The sequence below is a fragment of the Cygnus atratus genome, chromosome Z (genome assembly GCF_013377495.2).
Source record: "Cygnus atratus isolate AKBS03 ecotype Queensland, Australia chromosome Z, CAtr_DNAZoo_HiC_assembly, whole genome shotgun sequence".
Taxonomy (NCBI): domain Eukaryota; kingdom Metazoa; phylum Chordata; class Aves; order Anseriformes; family Anatidae; genus Cygnus; species Cygnus atratus.
The window spans coordinates 3386335-3404338 of NC_066396.1; the positions used below are offsets into that span (position 1 = coordinate 3386335).

At 45.3% G+C, this 18004-nt stretch overlaps 2 protein-coding genes across 11 annotated transcripts in view; one reads left to right on the forward strand and one right to left on the reverse strand.

Moving 5' to 3' along the window:
- The window catches only part of KATNAL2 (katanin catalytic subunit A1 like 2), a 31050-nt gene extending 23403 nt beyond the window's left edge, over positions 1 to 7647 (reverse strand). For 2 of the 7 annotated variants that reach the window (XM_035559945.2, XM_035559944.2), the window contains exon 1: positions 7464 to 7644. In XM_035559945.2, the coding sequence (XP_035415838.1) occupies positions 7464 to 7514 (51 nt within the window). In that variant the 5' untranslated portion in view covers positions 7515 to 7644. Of the gene's footprint in view, positions 1 to 3349; positions 3446 to 5397; positions 5530 to 7463 lie in introns of all 7 variants that reach the window. The other 5 variants (XM_035559942.2, XM_035559941.2, XM_035559938.2 and 2 more) reach the window with 5 other exon arrangements.
- A 6248-nt stretch (positions 7648 to 13895) lies between these two features.
- PIAS2 (protein inhibitor of activated STAT 2) overlaps positions 13896 to 18004 on the forward strand; it is a 30673-nt gene continuing 26564 nt past the window's right edge. For 2 of the 4 annotated variants that reach the window (XM_035559934.2, XM_050716192.1), the window contains exon 1: positions 13906 to 14176. In XM_035559934.2, the coding sequence (XP_035415827.1) occupies positions 14153 to 14176 (24 nt within the window). In that variant the 5' untranslated portion in view covers positions 13906 to 14152. Of the gene's footprint in view, positions 14177 to 18004 lie in introns of all 4 variants that reach the window. The other 2 variants (XM_035559936.2, XR_004780686.2) reach the window with 2 other exon arrangements.

The following is an 18004-nucleotide window of genomic DNA, read 5'->3' on the forward strand; positions in this document are numbered from 1 at the left end:
GGAGTATACAGTGTAATATTAAGTATAGCAAAAGGGGCACTGGAAACTAACCTAGCAAGACACTGGAAAAAAGCTTTACCCAGTTGAAAATTACCATATATGCTGGATGTCTCCGGATGTAAACTCTGGAATTTTAGGGTCATAATAGAAGTAGCTACAAGGAAAGCTCTACAAATCAGCGTATCGACTTTGCTCATTGTGATCTGAAGCTGGGATCACAAGAAAAGCAGGTAAGGCCAAACCCACATTTAGGTAAATAAATCACTTCTGGTCTCTTTGAGGATGCTGGCTTTCAGCATTACTCTTGAGGACCCAGCATAAGCACAACAGACGGGCACTGACTTAGTGGATGGGCAGTTTTTATGTTGCTTTCACAGCACGTACATACTGCTGACCATGTTGTGCACGTTGCCTGTACAGACACCCACCCCCAGCTTCTACCACACCCAAACAGTGGCTGCCTCCATCCCAGAGAAGCCCAGCCCTAGCGTTAGGGCTCTGCAGGCCACCAGCCCACAAAGCTTCACGTTCTTCACGCTGCGAGGCAAAGCCCCAGCTTTGGTAGCAATGACTTCTGCTACACTCTGCCACACTGATTGAGGCTTTGTGCTTTTAAATCCCAAAAGATGCATAAAAGGAATATTTGCAGAACAAGGCAATTATGCTATCCTTCTCAGTCTCTTGGAATGAAGCACCACCAGAGAAAACTGCAGATACTGGAGAAACCTTTATTCCTCCAAGCCAGGGTGCTTTTGGGTGGTGCAATGCACTGCAAAACCAACCTACCTCTTCAGCATGCCCTTCCTTGCTCAGGCTAGACCTATCTGCTCCCCCTGCACTGCCCGTAGCTGCAGGTATCATACAGCATTCTGCTGCCCATTTGCACGTTTAAGATAGCACATTCAGCTAATGCTTTATTTTGAAACTAATGCCTACCAGTGTGTTTGCCAACCTGTAAAAAGTACCAGGCAGAGGAGGCAAAAGGTCAGCCAGTATAGCAGCTATTTTCTGGGGTGTTTGCTTCAGACGTGGGGCCATCTAGTGACACAACAAGGAAAGGGCTGGGGTTTGCTTTTAACGTTTCCTGCCACTTCCAAATACGTTGGAAATGTATTTGTATTTCATGTATTATTAATTGGATTGGTAAAATCTTCATTCTGGTTTTGTAGCCAAATGAAGCAAACTGGCTGGGAAACGGGTAAGAAACCACACACCACTTCTCATTTTTTCTACTTTTTCTTTTCTTGATAAAGTTACACAGCCACTCTGTTCCCCTGTCCATAATGAAACTACAATACCATTTGTCTTTCACTGGTGGTACAAAGACGATTTTTGCAAACCATTTCAGGCAGGAAGAGTGCTCTGCAAAAGCCCAGTGGATCAACAACTTCTGAATGAAGTTGATCCATTCCAGAGAGGTGCTGCAAGCAGAAATGAACCAATTCTGGGAATATAGAGAAGACAAAACTCTGGCACCCTGCAGTGAAAGAATCTTTCTCTTTTTCTGAACCGCTGGTATTTGGGAAACAGATTATGAACTGTGGGCTTTTTACTACTTCTGGATGATCTGAATCTTCTGAAACAGAGTTTGAGGGGCAAGAAGGAAGGTGGAGTCATCACTTACTGAGAATCCCACCTGCTCATTCCTCTAAATGCAACTGCTCCTGCTGTTTATGCAAAGAAAAATTAGCTGTTGCATTTGCCCACATATCAAAGGGTGAGATCGCAGCAGCCTTTGAGTATTTATGACATGGTATGAAAACACAGTGGTTGCCACAGATGACAAACACATCAAGTGTTCTATGTTTGAGTATTTACAGTAATGCTGAGAGAGGAATTGCATCTGTCTGGTGAACTGACGAGCTCACGATCAATGCTTGAAAACAGTCTGTATTCTTGTCTGTCTTCTGCTGTTAGTTCCATCAGGTTACTTCTGCTGTCTCTAGAGGTATTTTAAATCCTAGTTTAGACAGTGAAGGACGGCAGCTCAAATACTCTTCTAGGTAGAGACTTGCCTTGAGATGTATAGGAGAGCATCCTGTCCACGTATTCACAACCCACTCCAGTCTCACCATAATAATGTTCCTCTTGGGTTGGCCAAGCAGAAGCAAAAGCAGACCTTTATACCTAATAAGAGTCCCATCTAAAAATCAGAAGATAGTTTAGACTGGGAGGTTAATTCTATGTTTATCTTTTGTTAATAAGAATGCAAATAGCAATGGCTAATTTTAGGAAGTTAGCCATCTGTCCAAACAAAGTTAACTAAGCATTACATCAGTTGATTAACTGACAGAGACTTGCATTAGATTGGATCGAAAAACAGAACACAAACATCAAAATCTCTGGTCCCAGTCCTGTGAACAAAGAGAAATGAAGGACCTTTCCATGCACACCTCTTAACAAATCAGAAATCTTACCAGCTGGTTGCAAACAGACCACTGCTTCCTTCACCAATCCCATCAAGCCACCTCTCCCAGCCATTTGCTACCATGTCCTCTTTCCAACAGGCACACAAACCTCCACATGTGCCAGTGTCACCAGCAACTGCACACATGACCAGCTCTCTGCCCATGCCCATCCCCCTTCTGAAACCCAGTTTAGCCCCTAGAGACTGGCCCTCACTCCAAATATATCCACAAAACCTGCCTGACAGTGCAGACAGACAATAACACTGCCAGGACTTCAGCTGCGTGTAGAGAGGCAATGGTAAATCTTATACTGCGTGAAAAAAATCAGAGTACTTACGAGTACAAAGTTACTTAAAATTCAGTTTAGCTTTATAGTGATTTAGCCTTCCTGTTTAATTAGTATTTGGAACTGCACGTTGTTTATAGCCACTGGTATTTCAATAGATGTTTAAGTGTTTAAAGTTTAATAAGCTCCTATTCTTAAAAGAACAAAAAATGTATGTAATTAAATTTTCAATTACTACAGGGGATTTTTGGGTCCATGCAATTAATAAAAGCTTAAGGCACTTAAGCGTGATCTTGTTTTAAAAACTAAACAGTTGAGCACTTAACTAATTATCTCCAACACTTATAGTGTATTTTATTTATTTCTAGCTTAACAAAAGAGTGGTACGTACTCCTTTCTTTGCAGCCATTTAAAATTAAACTCTATTAGAGTCATGCATCTTTAACTGCAATTGTTTGTTTAGTTATTTAGTTACATACCTTTTACTAAAATGCATTTACATTGTAAATCAACCTAGTCTCTGGTGCAATCCCATCAAATTAATGGAGCTACTAAAAGATTAATTTAACCCCACAATGTTTCATCAGTATCTGACCCTGTATTTCTGCATGAATATGTATGATTGTGTGAAGAATAAAGTTGGAGAGTAACTCACGGTCGAGAAGCTCGGAAGTTACAACCCTACTTCTGTAACGATTCGCCCTTGACATCCAGCTGGGGCCACAACTCACTAAGATGACTTCAGAGGGGTCTGTGATCAGGGATTCATCAAAGAGGCAGGCAGTTAGTTCTGTAATTGCATCAGGGAAGATCTTATCATGATACGCACACGGTGTCCCTCCGCTCCTGGGCCTTTGTGACCCCTGGCAAGTGCAAGCTGACCCCCTGAGCCAGGAGGGCGAGCATAGCTGAGGCATCACGGACTCCTCCACTCCCTACCCTCAGTTTTCCCTCTCCCCTAACCCTTTGCATGTTATATCTGAAGCCTTGCCAGCCTTTTTAGAAGGCTGGTGCTCAATTATCGTTTGGCGTCCTGACAATATTTTTTGAAACACGAGCAGAGAAGGGAAATGGTGAGTTTTAAACAATGTGTAAGTTGGCTGCCATTGAATAGAATTTCCCAGCACAAAGAAAAGATGCTTCTTTAGGCTGTTTTCTCTTCCAAATTATACAAGGCTGCTGCAAACAATTGAGTTGGCAAAGTTTCTCAACAGGGATTAGAAATAGCTTTCATAATTAAAAACATACAGCAAGCTCAAAACAGAAGTTATAGCTGTCCTAGTAATAACAATAAGATGCATTTGAGAGGTATTACAATTAAAATCTAAAGATGTTAAAATTTGAGTCTGGTGCCCTGAAAATCTTCTGATTCCTCCCCTTTTGCAGTAGTTACATGCTGTCATTCACGAATTCATGCTCCAGTGTTAAGGGCTTTCCACAAATGCCACTCACGGTGCACTATTACCTCCCTCCTCTACGAAAACCACTGCTGAAGTCAGGTTTTACATTGCCAAGACCTCACTAATTTGAAGGAAAATGTATTTATGAAAAATACATTAAAACGAATGGCATTTGGTATGGTGAGTTATTAAACAATACAAATTCAAAATGCTGAGTTTACAAATTAATTAATAAGCATTAACTCTCCTACTTATTTGTAGGAATTTGCTAAGTTACACTACAGTTTGCAATAATATTGCTTTTTGAGAGTGATTTACAGGACTAACATAGAAAATACGTGGCAATGAAAACCAGTGAGATGCCTCGCAAAACAAATTTCTGGGATTTTACAACTACACTGAGTTGCTGTGAGTAGCCATAGAATCGTTCAGCATAAACAAATCATCATTACAAAACTTCTCTGGTGAAATCTCAGGCCTGTGTGAAATGAATAGTCCATCCTTCTTCCATTTGGGGCCTCAGATCAGCATTCCTGCTTTTTTCCCGGCAAACCAGTATCCCTCTCCCTTCCCAGCCATGCATGTTGCTCCTTTTCTCTCCTAACTCCAGAGCCAAGCATTTACCAGTACAGACACAGAGACGTACGACGAGCAAGAAGCACAACTCTGGCGAAGCCGAAGTGCTGCTTCCCCGTGTCTGCACCTCTGGCACACTCCTCCCCACCACCACCCTCCCACTTTGAGGAGCAGCATCTCAGGTACGGCTCTTGTTTCTAGTTGGAAGATGAAGCTCGAGGTGCAGGCTGCGTGTCCCTGCGAGGGACGTGCCTGTTCCTCTGCCTCTCTTTGACCCCAGCTGCTCAGTTTGGCCAGACCAGAAAATCCTGCTGCTAAAGGGTATGTCAGACTGACCTGAGAGAAAAGCAACAGACTGAGGCGAGGGAAAGGCTGCTTTGTATCAATGCAACAAATGAATCTGGCTCAAGCAAATAAAATATTTAACTAAGCAAATGTTCATACCCTTTACTCATTGCCATTAAATAGCTGGGATTGGACTGAAATTATTCTACTGGACTCTGTTCATAATAGGAGTTTATTTCTTGAAACAGTTTTCCCAAAAATGGTAGAAAACAATAATCTCCATTCTACAACACATATTAATGGGAAGAAACGCCCCATAGGTAGGTACAGGACTGGGGAACCAGAAATTCCAGACATTTAGTGATACAAATTAAAGATGTAGCTGCCTAATTTTTAGATACAGAACTGCAATACTGGAATTCAGAAACCAGAAATTATGTACCTATGGTCTATCCACAGAAAAATAAGTCAGGAACCTTAAAACAAGAATATGAAAATCCACTCCTCTTGGCACCTCCAGGTTGTTCATCAGTTACTGACGGGCTTAAAGAACGCAGGCTCCAAATTTCTGCCCCTGTACAGAATACAAACACCTCTATCCACTCTGCATACAAACTATGAAATCCAATCTTCCCAATCCATTCCGCCTTTTGGCAGAACAGAGAAATCAACGGAGAAATCAGCTTGTAAATCAAACCAACACAAACTCAGGGGTCCAGCTGAAGGGGAAGAATTCTTGAATTCCAAGTCCCGTTCATACAGACGTTTCTGCATTTAGTAGTAAAAATCAGCCCTGGCAGCAAGGCTCACCAAATCCCTGCTGGTGAGGTTGCAAACCATCTCCCTTTTCCCCTGCCTGCCCGGCCCAAGTCTTGCCATCCTTCTGCATGTTAACACCATTGCAGTACCCATCTCAGGGCACCTTCCTTGGTGGTTGGCATCCGGGCTCAGAAAGAGAGTGACATGGACACTCCCATTCCGAGGTAAATATATATACCATCTGCTAACCAAAGAGGTTGACATAATCTACACCTCAGTCCCCAAACTCCTCCCAGCAACCACCTTTTGTCAGATTCACGCACAGTGTCAGCAGAAAATGGTGCACACACACAGGCTGCCAATACAAGAAAGATGTGAACCTGTTAGAACGAGTCCAGAGGAGGGCTACAAAGATGGTCAGAGGGCTGGAGCACCTCTCGTAGGAAGAAAGGTGGAGAGAGCTGGGGATGTTCAGCCTGGAGAAGAGAAGGCTCTGGGGAGACCTTGCAATAGCCTTTCGACACTTAAAGAAGGCTTATAAAAAAGGGTGGAAAGGGACTCTACTTGGGTATATAACGATAGGACAAGGGGGAATGGTCTTGAAAAGAGAGGAGGTTTAGACTACTTTAGGAGGAAATTCTTCACTGTGAGTGTGGTGTGGTGAGGCACTGACATAGGTGATCCAGAGAGGTTGTGGATGCCCCATCCCTGGAGGTGTTCAAGGCCTGGTTGAATGAGGCCCTGAGCAACCTGATCTAGTGGGTGGAGTTCCTGCCTATGGGGGGGGGGGGGGGGTGGTTGGAATTAGATGATCTTTGAGGTCCCTTCCAACCCAACCCATTCTATAATCCGGATTTTGGGGGAAACGTTTTTGGCAATCCCGCAGTGTAGACCTGCTGCTTATCAGTTGAATCTGGCCAGCAGGTGGAGACAAAAGATCAGGTAAAAAAATACAACAGAAAACTGCTGCTGTTGGGCTTCCTGGAGCCTCAACCCACCCGCAGGTGAAGACACAGCAGGGCAGCCAAGTTTTTTGCAAAAAGGGAGGGAGGGAGGAAGGCAGGGCAGCACTTCCTTTTTTACTAAAAAGGTGGGAGGAAGAGGGAGAAAGGCATGTGGGCTTGTTCCCTTCACAGTACCAGCTCCTGCCGCGGACAGGGGAAAAAAGAGCCTGTGGTGCTCTGAGGAAGGGCCAACACCAGGGACGTTCCCCTACCAACGGAGAGGAAACGAACAGGATAGACATGGGAAGACCCCCACCCCTACGGAGAGCCGGGCCCACCGCCGTTGCTGAGACCCCCACTGCACTAGGCGCGGTTCCTGCAGCTCTGCGCCCCCCCCCCCCGGCCTTATTAGAACCCCCCAGGCCCTATAAGGCTCCCCTCAGGTCCCATAAAGGCCCCATAAAGCCCCCCCACACACACACCAGACCCCTCCATGCCCTGTAGAGACCCCCTGAGGCTCCCTTCATCTCCCGCCAGGCCCCATAAGGGCCTCCTCAGGCCCCCTTCATCCCCCCCTCAGATCCCCGCCAGACCCCATAAGGGCCCCCTCAGGCCCCCTCCAGGCCCCACGGCCCTCCCCCCGGCCGCATAAGGACCCACTCTCCCCCCCTACTGCCGCCATGACGGCGGCGATCCCTCCCTCACCCCCAAGCGCCTGCGCGCCGCTCCCCCGCGCATGCGCAGAACCGCCCCTCACGTTCCCATAGCAACGGGGCCGCGCGGCCCGCCGGTCCCCGGCCCTCACCGCCTCCCTCGCCTGGCGGGCGGCTCGCAGCGCTCCGCACGGCAGCTCCATCGCGGCGGGGCGGGGACGGGCCGCGGGGAGCGCCGCAGCCAGCTGCCGGCAGTCAGCGGCCGCCACCGGGCGCCACAAGCCGCCGAGGCCTGCCGCCACCGGCACTCCCTCCTGCAGCCAATCGGCGCGCCGGGTACTGGAAGATTGCTCGGAGAGCTAGCCAATGGGATATGGAGAAGGAGGCGGTAGGTTAAAGGATAGCCAATCACCGTGGGGAGGGAAGGAGGGGCTAGCAGCGGGGCAGGCCAATCGCCGCCGGGCTTACCTGAGCGGTGTGGGGATGTGTTTTGGCGGGCGGGGCCCGCCGGCACAAGGCGAGCCAGAGGAAAGTAAGGCAAGATAAAGCAGCATAAAGCAAAACAAAGCAAAATAAAGCAAAAATAAAGCACAACAAGGCAAAATAAAACAAGCCATGACAACGTAAAGCAAACCACTACAAAATAAAGCCAGGCAGCCCCGCGCGGCGTTAAGCACGTCCCGCTCACCTAGGCGGGTCCTGTCATGGTGCCAGGCGTTAACATGGAGGCTGCCGGCCCGGTGCTGAGGGAGCGCTGGGCTCTGAGCGGGGCCCTCCTCGGAGCGGTTATACGGAAAGTGGTGTTAAACGCTGCTGCCCCCAGGGCTTGGGATGTCAATGATGGGTGGCAGAGCTCAGGGTGCGGAAAAGCCATCTTCCAGGAGCACCCTGCACAGCAGTGCTTCCCCTGGGGATGGCTGCAGGTGTGCCTCCTCTCCCCAAAACTTGCTGTCCCTTGGAGGCCAACAGCTCAACAGGCTGCTGTCAGACAGCGAAACTAGTAATTTCTTCACATGCCATCCTACACTTGCTCCGCACCTCGTTCTCGACAACCAAACACTTTCCTCAGTCTAATCATGATTCCCCCACAGGCCTCATCCTTTTGTTGCAACCCTGTTTGTACTCAGGAATGTTTACCTTTTTTTACACCTTTCAGATTTGGTGTATGCCAACACAAACTTTCTGCTCCCTCAAGCTTGTTTCACTACTTGTCTTGAAGTCCACATACCTCCTGTTAAAACTCTTTCTTTTCAATATGTCATACTCTCGGGGATGTCTAGGCAAAAGCATGACTTCATCAGATGTTAACTGCCCAGCCAACAGAGCTACTCACATGTTGCACTTTAATCCTGTTAAGCATGCAATTTAATACATATCTTTTTAATTATTTTTCCCATAAAACATAGTCTTTTCAAAGTGGATCAGATTAATATTGCAGTATCCAACTTCAGTCCTCTCTTACAAGACTTTCTGTTTAATTTTGTGGTGTTAACACTGCAGTAGTATAGGTAATGGGTCCGTTTTCCATTACTGGGTACTTTTCTTTTATGGCTCTGAAAGAGAAGTTCCTGTAATTGAAGTTAGTATTCAAGCCATCCCAATTAGGTTTCCAAGATCATATCATTACTGTTGAGACAATAGCCTGGGTTCTTGGCTTTGCTTGACTGGAGAGAGTTTTCTACATCTTTTTTAAAAAGGTAGAGGCATCTTAATGTGCTGTTTGCTGCTGTTTTGAGGAAAAAGAGAGTCTCCGATCCTTAGAACACAGACTTGAGGATAATTTTCACCATATGTTTGTGAAAGAATCTTCCAAACTGTCTTTAGAGACAAATGCGTACCCACAGTCAGGGAGGCTTTTCTCAGGACTGCGAAACACCCATGAAAGCTCAAGTCTGTCCTTGGCAGTTAAATCTTCAGGAACAGACTGCTATAGCCGACTAGCACTGACTGTCAGGATCAAGGTGTTCACAAGCATTTCAACAGCCTACAAAAAACATTACTAGGGCACCCATCTAGGCCTTAAATTCAATAGACATTTAATAAAAATAACAACGGTCTGGTAAACAACTTCATAGTCAACATTTAAATATTTCACTTGTATGCTAATAACTAAAATATAGCTGTATCTCCTTAGTATACTAGGATAGGCAAGTAAAATTAATTAACATACCTTTCGTCATCAAAAATGATTAGAATATAAGAAAATAGAAAAGAGTAAATTAGATTTCTAATTTACATTTTAGTTTGGTAAGTATTAACATACTTACTGAGGTTGCTATCTCTTTAGTTATATATGTAACTTCACTGTATGTCTTGACATAACAGATACAATGTTATGTCCTATCTAAGCTCTGTTTTTGTCAATTAGCAGGGCGACAGAAAGTGCAGATACAAAGCACCCACATAGAGATTTCTTTCCAATAACAAGTATCCTACTCAGAACATCTTGTCTCCAGTCAAAGCCCAAATTTTTACAGGCAGTAGAGCAAACAAGTGGGCCTGTAAAGCTCTATATGCCCCTCTAGAGCTAACAGAAGAAGGGAAGATGTTTCAGCCTCATTTGATTAGAATTTCTCATCTACCTTCCTTGGTGTTAATTTAAAAAGTAAATGGCTATGGGATAGGAAAGACAATTAATTAAGAAGCCTAAGGCTGCCATCATGAAGTTTTTTTCTTTAAATACAGCACACGCAAAACCTATTTTCAAACCTTCTCTCTCCCCATCCTATCACTGCTTGTAATTCATAATCAGTTGCCTATTAGCAGCTGCTTAAGCAGCACAGGAGTTTGTTGAGATATAATGCTGATGAGTGTAATTTATGCAATGTTGGGAGCAGATGTAGGATGGTGGTTTTTTTTTGTTTTTGTTGTTCTTCTTACTGTCTGCAATGTGTTTGTGGGAAACAGGGAGAAATAAGTCAGATGTTCAGATGTCAGTATTTCAGTAGGTATTGCAGCTGTGGGAGTCAGTGCTTGTATGTGTAGTCCTGGAATATGGCTGCATAGTCCTAGAAAGATTACTAGAGAAGGTTGAAGCCCAGCTGTATGCTTTTGTTGTAACAAGCCTAACTACTTAGAGGGCAGATGCTTAGCTTCTCTAGGTCCCTAGAGAATCACAGAATCATCTCGGTTGGAAGAGACCTCCAAGATCATCTAGTCCAACCTCTGACCTAACACTAACAAGTCCTCCACTAAACCATATCACTAAGCTCCACATCTAAACTTCTCTTAAAGACCTCCAGGCATGGTGACTCAACCACTTCCCCGGGCAGCCCATTCCAATGCCTAACAACCCTTTCAGTAAAGAAGTTCTTCCTAATATCCAACCTAAACCTCCCCTGGTGGAACTTTAGCCCATTCCCCCTCATCCTGTCACCAGGCACGTGGGAGAATAGACCAAACCCTACCTCGCTACAGCCTCCTTTAAGGTACCTGTAGAGTGCGATAAGGTCATCCCTGAGCCTCCTCTTCTCCAGGCTGAACAACCCCAGCTCCCTCAGCCACTCCTTATAAGACTTGTTCTCCAGACCCCTCACCAGCTTCGTTGCCCTTCTCTGGACTCTCTTGAGCACCTCCATGTCTTTCTTGTCATGAGGGCCCCAAAACTGAACACAGTACTCGAGGTGCAGCCTCACCAGAGCCGAGTACAGGGGGACAATCACTTCCCTAGCCCTGCTGGCCACGCTGCTTCTTATACAAGCCAGGATGCTGTTGGCCTTCTTGGACGCTGCTGGCTCATGTTCAGCCGACTATCAACCAGTACTCCCAGGTCCTTCTCGGCCAGGCAGCTTTCCAACCACTCATCTCCCAGCCTGTAGCGCTGCTTGGGGTTGTTGTGCCCCAGGTGCAGGACCCGGCACTTGGCCTTGTTGAACTTCATACAGTTGGCCTCAGCCCATCGCTCCAGCCTATCCAGATCCTCCTGCAGAGCCTTCCTTCCCTCGGGCAGATCGACACACGCACCTAACTTGGTGTCATCTGCAAACTTACTGAGGGTGCACTCGATCCCCTCATCCAGATCATCGATAAAGATATTAAACAGGACTGGCCCTAGTACTGGCCCTGGGCTCAGTACTAGGGCCAGTTCTCTTTAATATCTTTATTTTTAGTATCTTACCCTAATTAGAGCTTATTAGAAAAACAAACCAACTACTGCTGTGATACCCTTCTGACTACAAAGTGGCTACAAAGTGGCTGCCTCAGAAAAGGGCAGTTTGGCTGCTCTTTTGATGGCTAGTGCCACACCTAGTTCTGAAGCTTCGTTTGCAAATCATACAAATGCAGAAAGAATTGAGGGGGAGAGTGTGGGAAACGCTTTAGGAGTTGGGGGGGGGGGGGGGGGGGTGGCGGTTCTAGGAGGAGAAAGAAGAGGCATTGGAAGAAGAGGTATAATAAAAAGCACTATGAGAGGTATTGGAAGCTGGAAGAATGTCTGATATTTGAGGTAGTTTACTTCAAAGTTTAGTAGAAAGAAAACCGTTGGAAAGGCTGAAACTTTGGTAAGCTAAGGTGGCTCACTGTCTGAGGTGATTGGGTAAGTGTGAAAGTCTTAAAAAATCTGTAGCGAAGAGTTAGAGCAAAAGGAGAGATGGATTCTAGTTCTTGGAAAACTCAGAAGAGGGAGATCTGAGAGAAACGTTGGTTTGGAGACAGGATAGTGGAGGGGAAGAAGACAGGCCTGTGTCCTTTGCTTTTGTTGAGTATGGACCTAGTAAAAAGCTTAAGCAGTATGGATTAGTTGTTTTTTCAAGGGTATGACCCCCATAAAAACTAGCAGAAAGATTGTAAGGGAAAACTGGGGTGGAAAAAAAAAAGAGCTCTTTTCTTTAATTGAAAAATTATGGATAGGCTGTCAAGTAAGGTTATCTTGTGAATGCATGACATTAAAACACAAACTATAATCTTTCTGCTGTTATCTCAGTGAATATGGGGAGTGAGATAAATAGGGAGGTTTAAAGATTTGGTTATGATTTGAGAGGTGAGTGTAAGTGAGAAAGGAAATATCTAGCTCTGGTGTGAGTTTGAACGCTGCTGTTTCCATGTGCCTTAGAAGGTGTTCAAAGGTGAGGATATTCTGAAAGAAGAGAGAAAGCTTTGGTCTGGCCTGTGCTGCTCTGTGCTTTAATGATCTAAGAGCTCCTAACCTGCAGATTGCCTCTTTAGTCTGGTATTGGAAGGCAGGGAAAAAGAAATGTCTGATAGACTTGCTTAGTTCACCGAGTTGAACTTGTGCAATGGTGTGGCAGAGAGCACACGTTATTAGACTAAAAGCTGCAAATTCCTCCTTTTGATTAAAAAAAAAAAAGGGATGGGGGCTTTGGGAATACTGAAGTCCTTATATTTAAATCTTCAAGGAAATGACTATTGCAAGACCAAGTACAGTATCAGTTTGTGTAGTCAAGGGCTAGCTGTCTGTGGTTTAAAGCTTACAGTTTAAAGCTTTAGCACTTTAAAACTAAGGGGTTTGTCTTGGACTAGCTGATAATAAATAAAAAGGAAAGCCTGCCTCAAATGGCTATTGCAAAATTACCCTTAGTAATGTTAATTATTGAATTCCAACATGACTGGATCCTGTAGGGATATTGAGTGACTGTAGCTAGCATGTATGGCGGGCATCAATACCTGCTATAAAAGCTGAGAAGCTTATTGACAGCTGTGCTGAGTGGAGATATGTATTGGAGTCCTGCGATACCCTTTCCTTTCTCTGCTGCCCCAGGGTGCCAGAATCATCTCTGCTATCAGTTTCCAAAACTGTCTGCCAGAATACCTCCTAGCGAAGCTGGACTTGGCCCGTTAAGAGGCTCCTGGCTTGTTGTACTCAATTTGTTCCAAGGTATTTTGTGGCTTAGTCACCACTCTGAGCCTGTCAGTCTCACAAAAAAAATGCTGCCTTTCGATTCATACAGGAAAGCGTATTTTGTGTTTCAGACTTTTTTTTCCCAATGTTTCTCCAACTTCTTGTTTCAGTCGGTTTGGCTGCTTGCCTGCTTTTTGGCTCAGTTTTTGCTTGTTATTGGAATAAATCAGTTGTTTGCTTTAATGGCTTGGTTGCCAGTGAAACCGAATATTGTGACTAGGTAATTATTGTGACTAGATAATGATCTCTGGCTGCTTTTGAAAATGGTATTCTCAGCTGCACCTCAATGTTTATTTTTCTGTAAATGTCTCAGTGTTTCTCTTACAGCAGGAAATCCATTATTCACTTTTGAAGTTTACCGCCAGTGACATTTTTGCTTCATTTTTTATTAATAAAATGTGTCATTATCACTGTAACACAAATGGTGTGTTTTGGGTTAGATAGACAAAGCTAGGAAAGCTGTAAAATTACTGCTGGAGTCCGATCTTCTCATTTAATACACCAGAACCACAAGTCTACATGAGCTTTTGGTGAATAATTCTACTTAAGTTGTGTGTGAGGTCTAGTGGGATGCGTGTATATTTAGGATGGTGATGACTGAAATGCGGGGCCGAGAGGGTACCTAAAAGACATATTTGCGTGCTTAAACTTAATTTTGGAAGAAAGAGCGCCCGGGGGTGCGGGATGGCGCCGGGCGCCCTCACAGCGACGCCCCCCGGAGCCCCTCGCCCTGAGGCGGGGCAGGCCCGCAGCCGCTCGGCGTCCCGCGGGCCGTCCTCTCCCTGCCTCTCCGCGGCCGGGGGCCGGCCTGAGGCCTTTAATTTTTATTTTATTTGCCTTTTTTTAATTTTTTTCCCCTCCCCCGCCGGAGCCGCCCTCCCCCGTCACGTGGCGAGGGCGCGCACCGGGTGCACGATGGTGGTGGCGGCGGCGGCGGCGGGGCCGGGCGACGGCGGCGGCGGCGGGAGAAGGCGCGGGTAGAAAATGGCGGATTTCGAGGAGCTGCGGGTGAGGAGGGAGAGGCTCGGCGGGGACGACATGTCGCCCGGTCGTGTGTGGGGGTGAGGGGACTTTACCCCGGCCTTTCCCCCCCGGGAGGAGAGGCCCCGGAGCGGGGCTGATTTCGCCGTCCCCGGGAGGAAGCGGGGCCGCTTTATTCCTTTATTTTTTTTTTTCCTTCTTTCTTCCTCCCCCTCCCGACATCTTTCTTAGAAGCCGGGGCGGCTGCCCGTGGCCCAGACCGGGCTGGAAGGCGGCACAGGGCTCGTCTCCGCCGGGGAGCGCAAATTGCTGTATTTCCTCGCAGACATGTTGTTTTTAACCTTTAACGTTACAGCTCTTGTGTGACAGACTCCGGCGGGGGCTGTCCTTTGGGGGTTTAGGTGTGTCCACAAAGAGCTGGCTGCGGCGCTTACAACATTTCTTCCCTCACGTTTTTTGGCACCTTTAGTGAGAAGGGAAGCCTTGCCCTTGCCCCGCATCCCCACCTGCAGAAGCGCTGCTGACTGAATACCTCACGGATGCCCTCCCTGCCCCCAGCCGAACCCTGCTGTGGGAAGAATAAAAGCCAGTGAGATGTGGGCTGCTGAGTTAGGATTCTGTGTAGAGAAAGGTCTGATGTCTAATAGTCTGTTCAACGGTGGGAAATGTGCTGCAATCACCAGAGAATTTCCTACGCCAGGGCTTCTTCAGCACTAACGCTGCCCTGGTGTAGGTAGGGAGCTCGGTTATGAACACCTCAGGGAGAGAGCTGTGTTTCCCTGCTGGAGAAAGCAGCGCTCTATCTCAGTCTTGGGTTTAAGAAGCATTGCCTTATTTTTTTTTTCCTCAGTTGTTAAAAGGTTATTTTTAATTTGTGCTTGCATGTTTTCTTGCTTAGTGTTCTGACTCACTTGCAGCCTGCTTTTTAAGAGCTCTCAGAGGGTGTAGCTCTGGAGGTGGCTAAACCCCCGCTGTTAACTCTAGCAGGGATTGCTCTCCTTTTTGTAGCTCTTCTTGAGGTTTGAGCCAGGGCCATGATTTGCTTTTTCCAAAGCACTGTGCTCCTTTATCTAGATACGCGTAAGTACTGATAGATAGTTTGGGAGTTGGGTACCTGCATGCCTTTGAGATTGTGTGCATCTGAGGTGCTTGCCAAAAGTAACACAGGAAATACAGAGGGGAAAAGGGAGCAGGATTTCAGGCCAACTTCAGGACTCTCCTTTCTTCACTGGAAATAAAGTATCAGCACTTAAAAAAAAAAAAAGTGCTAGTCTGAACAGATGCCTCCTGGTGTTTCCATTCATCTTGTAACCTGGAGTGCCTTGGAAATGAGTGCACTAGCCTGGAGCTTCTCTAAATGTCTGGTCAATGTGCAGATGACGGTCCATTTTTGGGAAAGCTCTAATATTTTTTTTTGGAGGAGAATATGGTAGATTGCCCCATGTCTTTAAGGCCTTTACTGAGCTTAAGTCCACCCCCCCCCCTTTTTTTTTTTTTTTTTTTTTTTTGGAAAGAGGATACGTTTGGCTGTGTTTTCTTGAACGCCATGCACTTGGTTGGTAGGTTTGTTTCACTGAAGACAACCACTTCTTCCTGCTTTTGGTCAAAGAGGAGATATTACCAGACATTACTTGATCTTTGGGAGTGATCTTAAACTTCTGCTTTGTAGAATAACATATGGGATGTTTTTATGGCAGTATTGTTTGCTGTCATGTTCATTGCAGTTTCCTGTAGTATGTGATCTCTGCCTGCCTTATAAAAGGCCACTGGGGCAATTTGAAGAGTTATATTTATTTTATTAAGTTGTTCAGGACTTAATAAAGGCAGGAGGTCAGAGTTCTCTCTTAAATCTTGTTTTTTTTTTTTTTTTTTTTTATGAAGGAAATATATGGGGCAGTTTTTCTCTATTGTCAAGGTGAAGGATTATCTTAATATTTGTTAGTACCATCCCTGCCATCCTCTGGATCTTTAAAATAGAAATTCTGGGGGCTGTGGTCCAAAGGGACATGGCTGTAGTGGAAGAAAATGGATTCAGAGGAACCTGTGGTTACATCAAGCCTTCTGAAAATCTTTAGGTTTGTTTAAGGATTCAGGAATAGCTGTAACTGCTGTTCCTTTTTTCTAAGATATTGGTGAAAATATCCAGTGCAAGGCTTGCCCTTTGAGACCTTAGATCTAGAGAGAGAATTTTCTTCAGATAACCCCCAATTAATTAGTAGTTTTTATTGCCTTCTGTAAGTTCCAGTTTCTGGAATATTAAGTTGCAGAGAAAATGTGGTGAGCACAACTTTTCTTGTGTTTAGAGATGCATTTTCTAGACCTGCTGGTCACAGATGTTTTTAAGCATGGCTCATGCCTATATCCATAATCTTCTGTCATGGGCAGCCTGACAAATGTCAAAGGGGTTACATGGACAAAGGTGGATGTGGCACAGACATCTGCAGCCTGTGGTGTGGAGGCCCAAGGTGGTGTGTGGATGCTTTTTTTTTTTTTTTTTTGGAACAGAATACACCCAGGAGTGGAAACTACAGCTCCTTCTGAGAGCCGTCTGTGAGAACATGATTCCAGCTCCCACCCAATTCTGAATTCACTGAGATTTGGCTTGAAGCTATGGTTTGTGTCCCAGAAAATACCGTGGATAAGAGGATTGGTTTCATGTTGTTCCTTGGAGGGGGAGCATCTCTTAGGTCCTGAGTTTCTGCTGGCATCTTGACTATTTGGTAACCAATCCATTGTGCTTGATATCCTTGAACTGTTGCTGATTCCTGGTTTAGAAGATAACAGCTTCAGTCTGATACTTGGTATTTAATCGGATTTTCAAGTAATGTGTTAGTTTCATCTTTATGGAAAATAAAACCCCTTTAGGCAAATGCCTCTGCCAGAACTAATTTGTGTGACACTAGTGATTGGCTTCATGGCTGTTTAGAAAAGACACTTTACCAAGAAGAGATGAAAGTGTGCTCATACAACCTAGCGAGAGGAAAGTCCACAAAACTTACTAGGTCAGGGTTTATAAATGCTGAAAGTCACACTTATAATTGTTGCTCCTACACATCCAGTATTTAAGTGATTAAATATGTGTGAGCTATATGGCTCAGTATTTGAGTACAGAAATTGAAGTCTTGCTCTTAGACCTCTCGTTCACAGCATGCTTGGTGTCTTGTCACTCCTCTGACTTCTGTGCTGGTCTGAGCGGACAGCGTTCTGCCTGTTTGCCAAGAGAAGTCATACTTAGCACTGTCCTTCATGCCAGGAACGCAGTGAAGTGCTGCATTGCTCCTGAGGAATGGGAGAGATGGGGAGCATGCAGCAGAGAGGGCCCTTGTAGGTGCACAACCTATTTAAGTCTTGTCAACAGCAGCATTCAAACTGGTGACTATACTATGTTGCAGACGTAAGCCTATATTTTAAAACTTGGGTTCTAAATTGCTAGCCAGGAAGAAAATACTTAGTTATTTTCATGTGCCCTTTAAAGGTTCATTGCCAAACCCACTTTGTACTGGTTCATTTTGACCAGGTCCATACCATTGTGTTAAATGCCTACCAGTCTGGGATTTTGATGTAGAAGTCAAGCTCTACATGTTAATCTGAGGGTAAACATCAAATGATGGAAGAATGGGCAGAATAAATACTGACAAGTTTCTGTTGGTGTTGCAGTGGTCTTTAGGCTACAATTAGCATTCAGTGTGTTAAGTAACAGTATATTATGATAAGCTATTAACAGTATTTTATCAGAGGTTATCTTGCACTCGTGTTTCACTTTCTCTGTGCTTTCTAGATGCGTAGTTACTTATTCATACCAGTGAGGGCTATTGTGGTAATTTGAAAGCTTCTTGCATGCAGGATAATTAACAA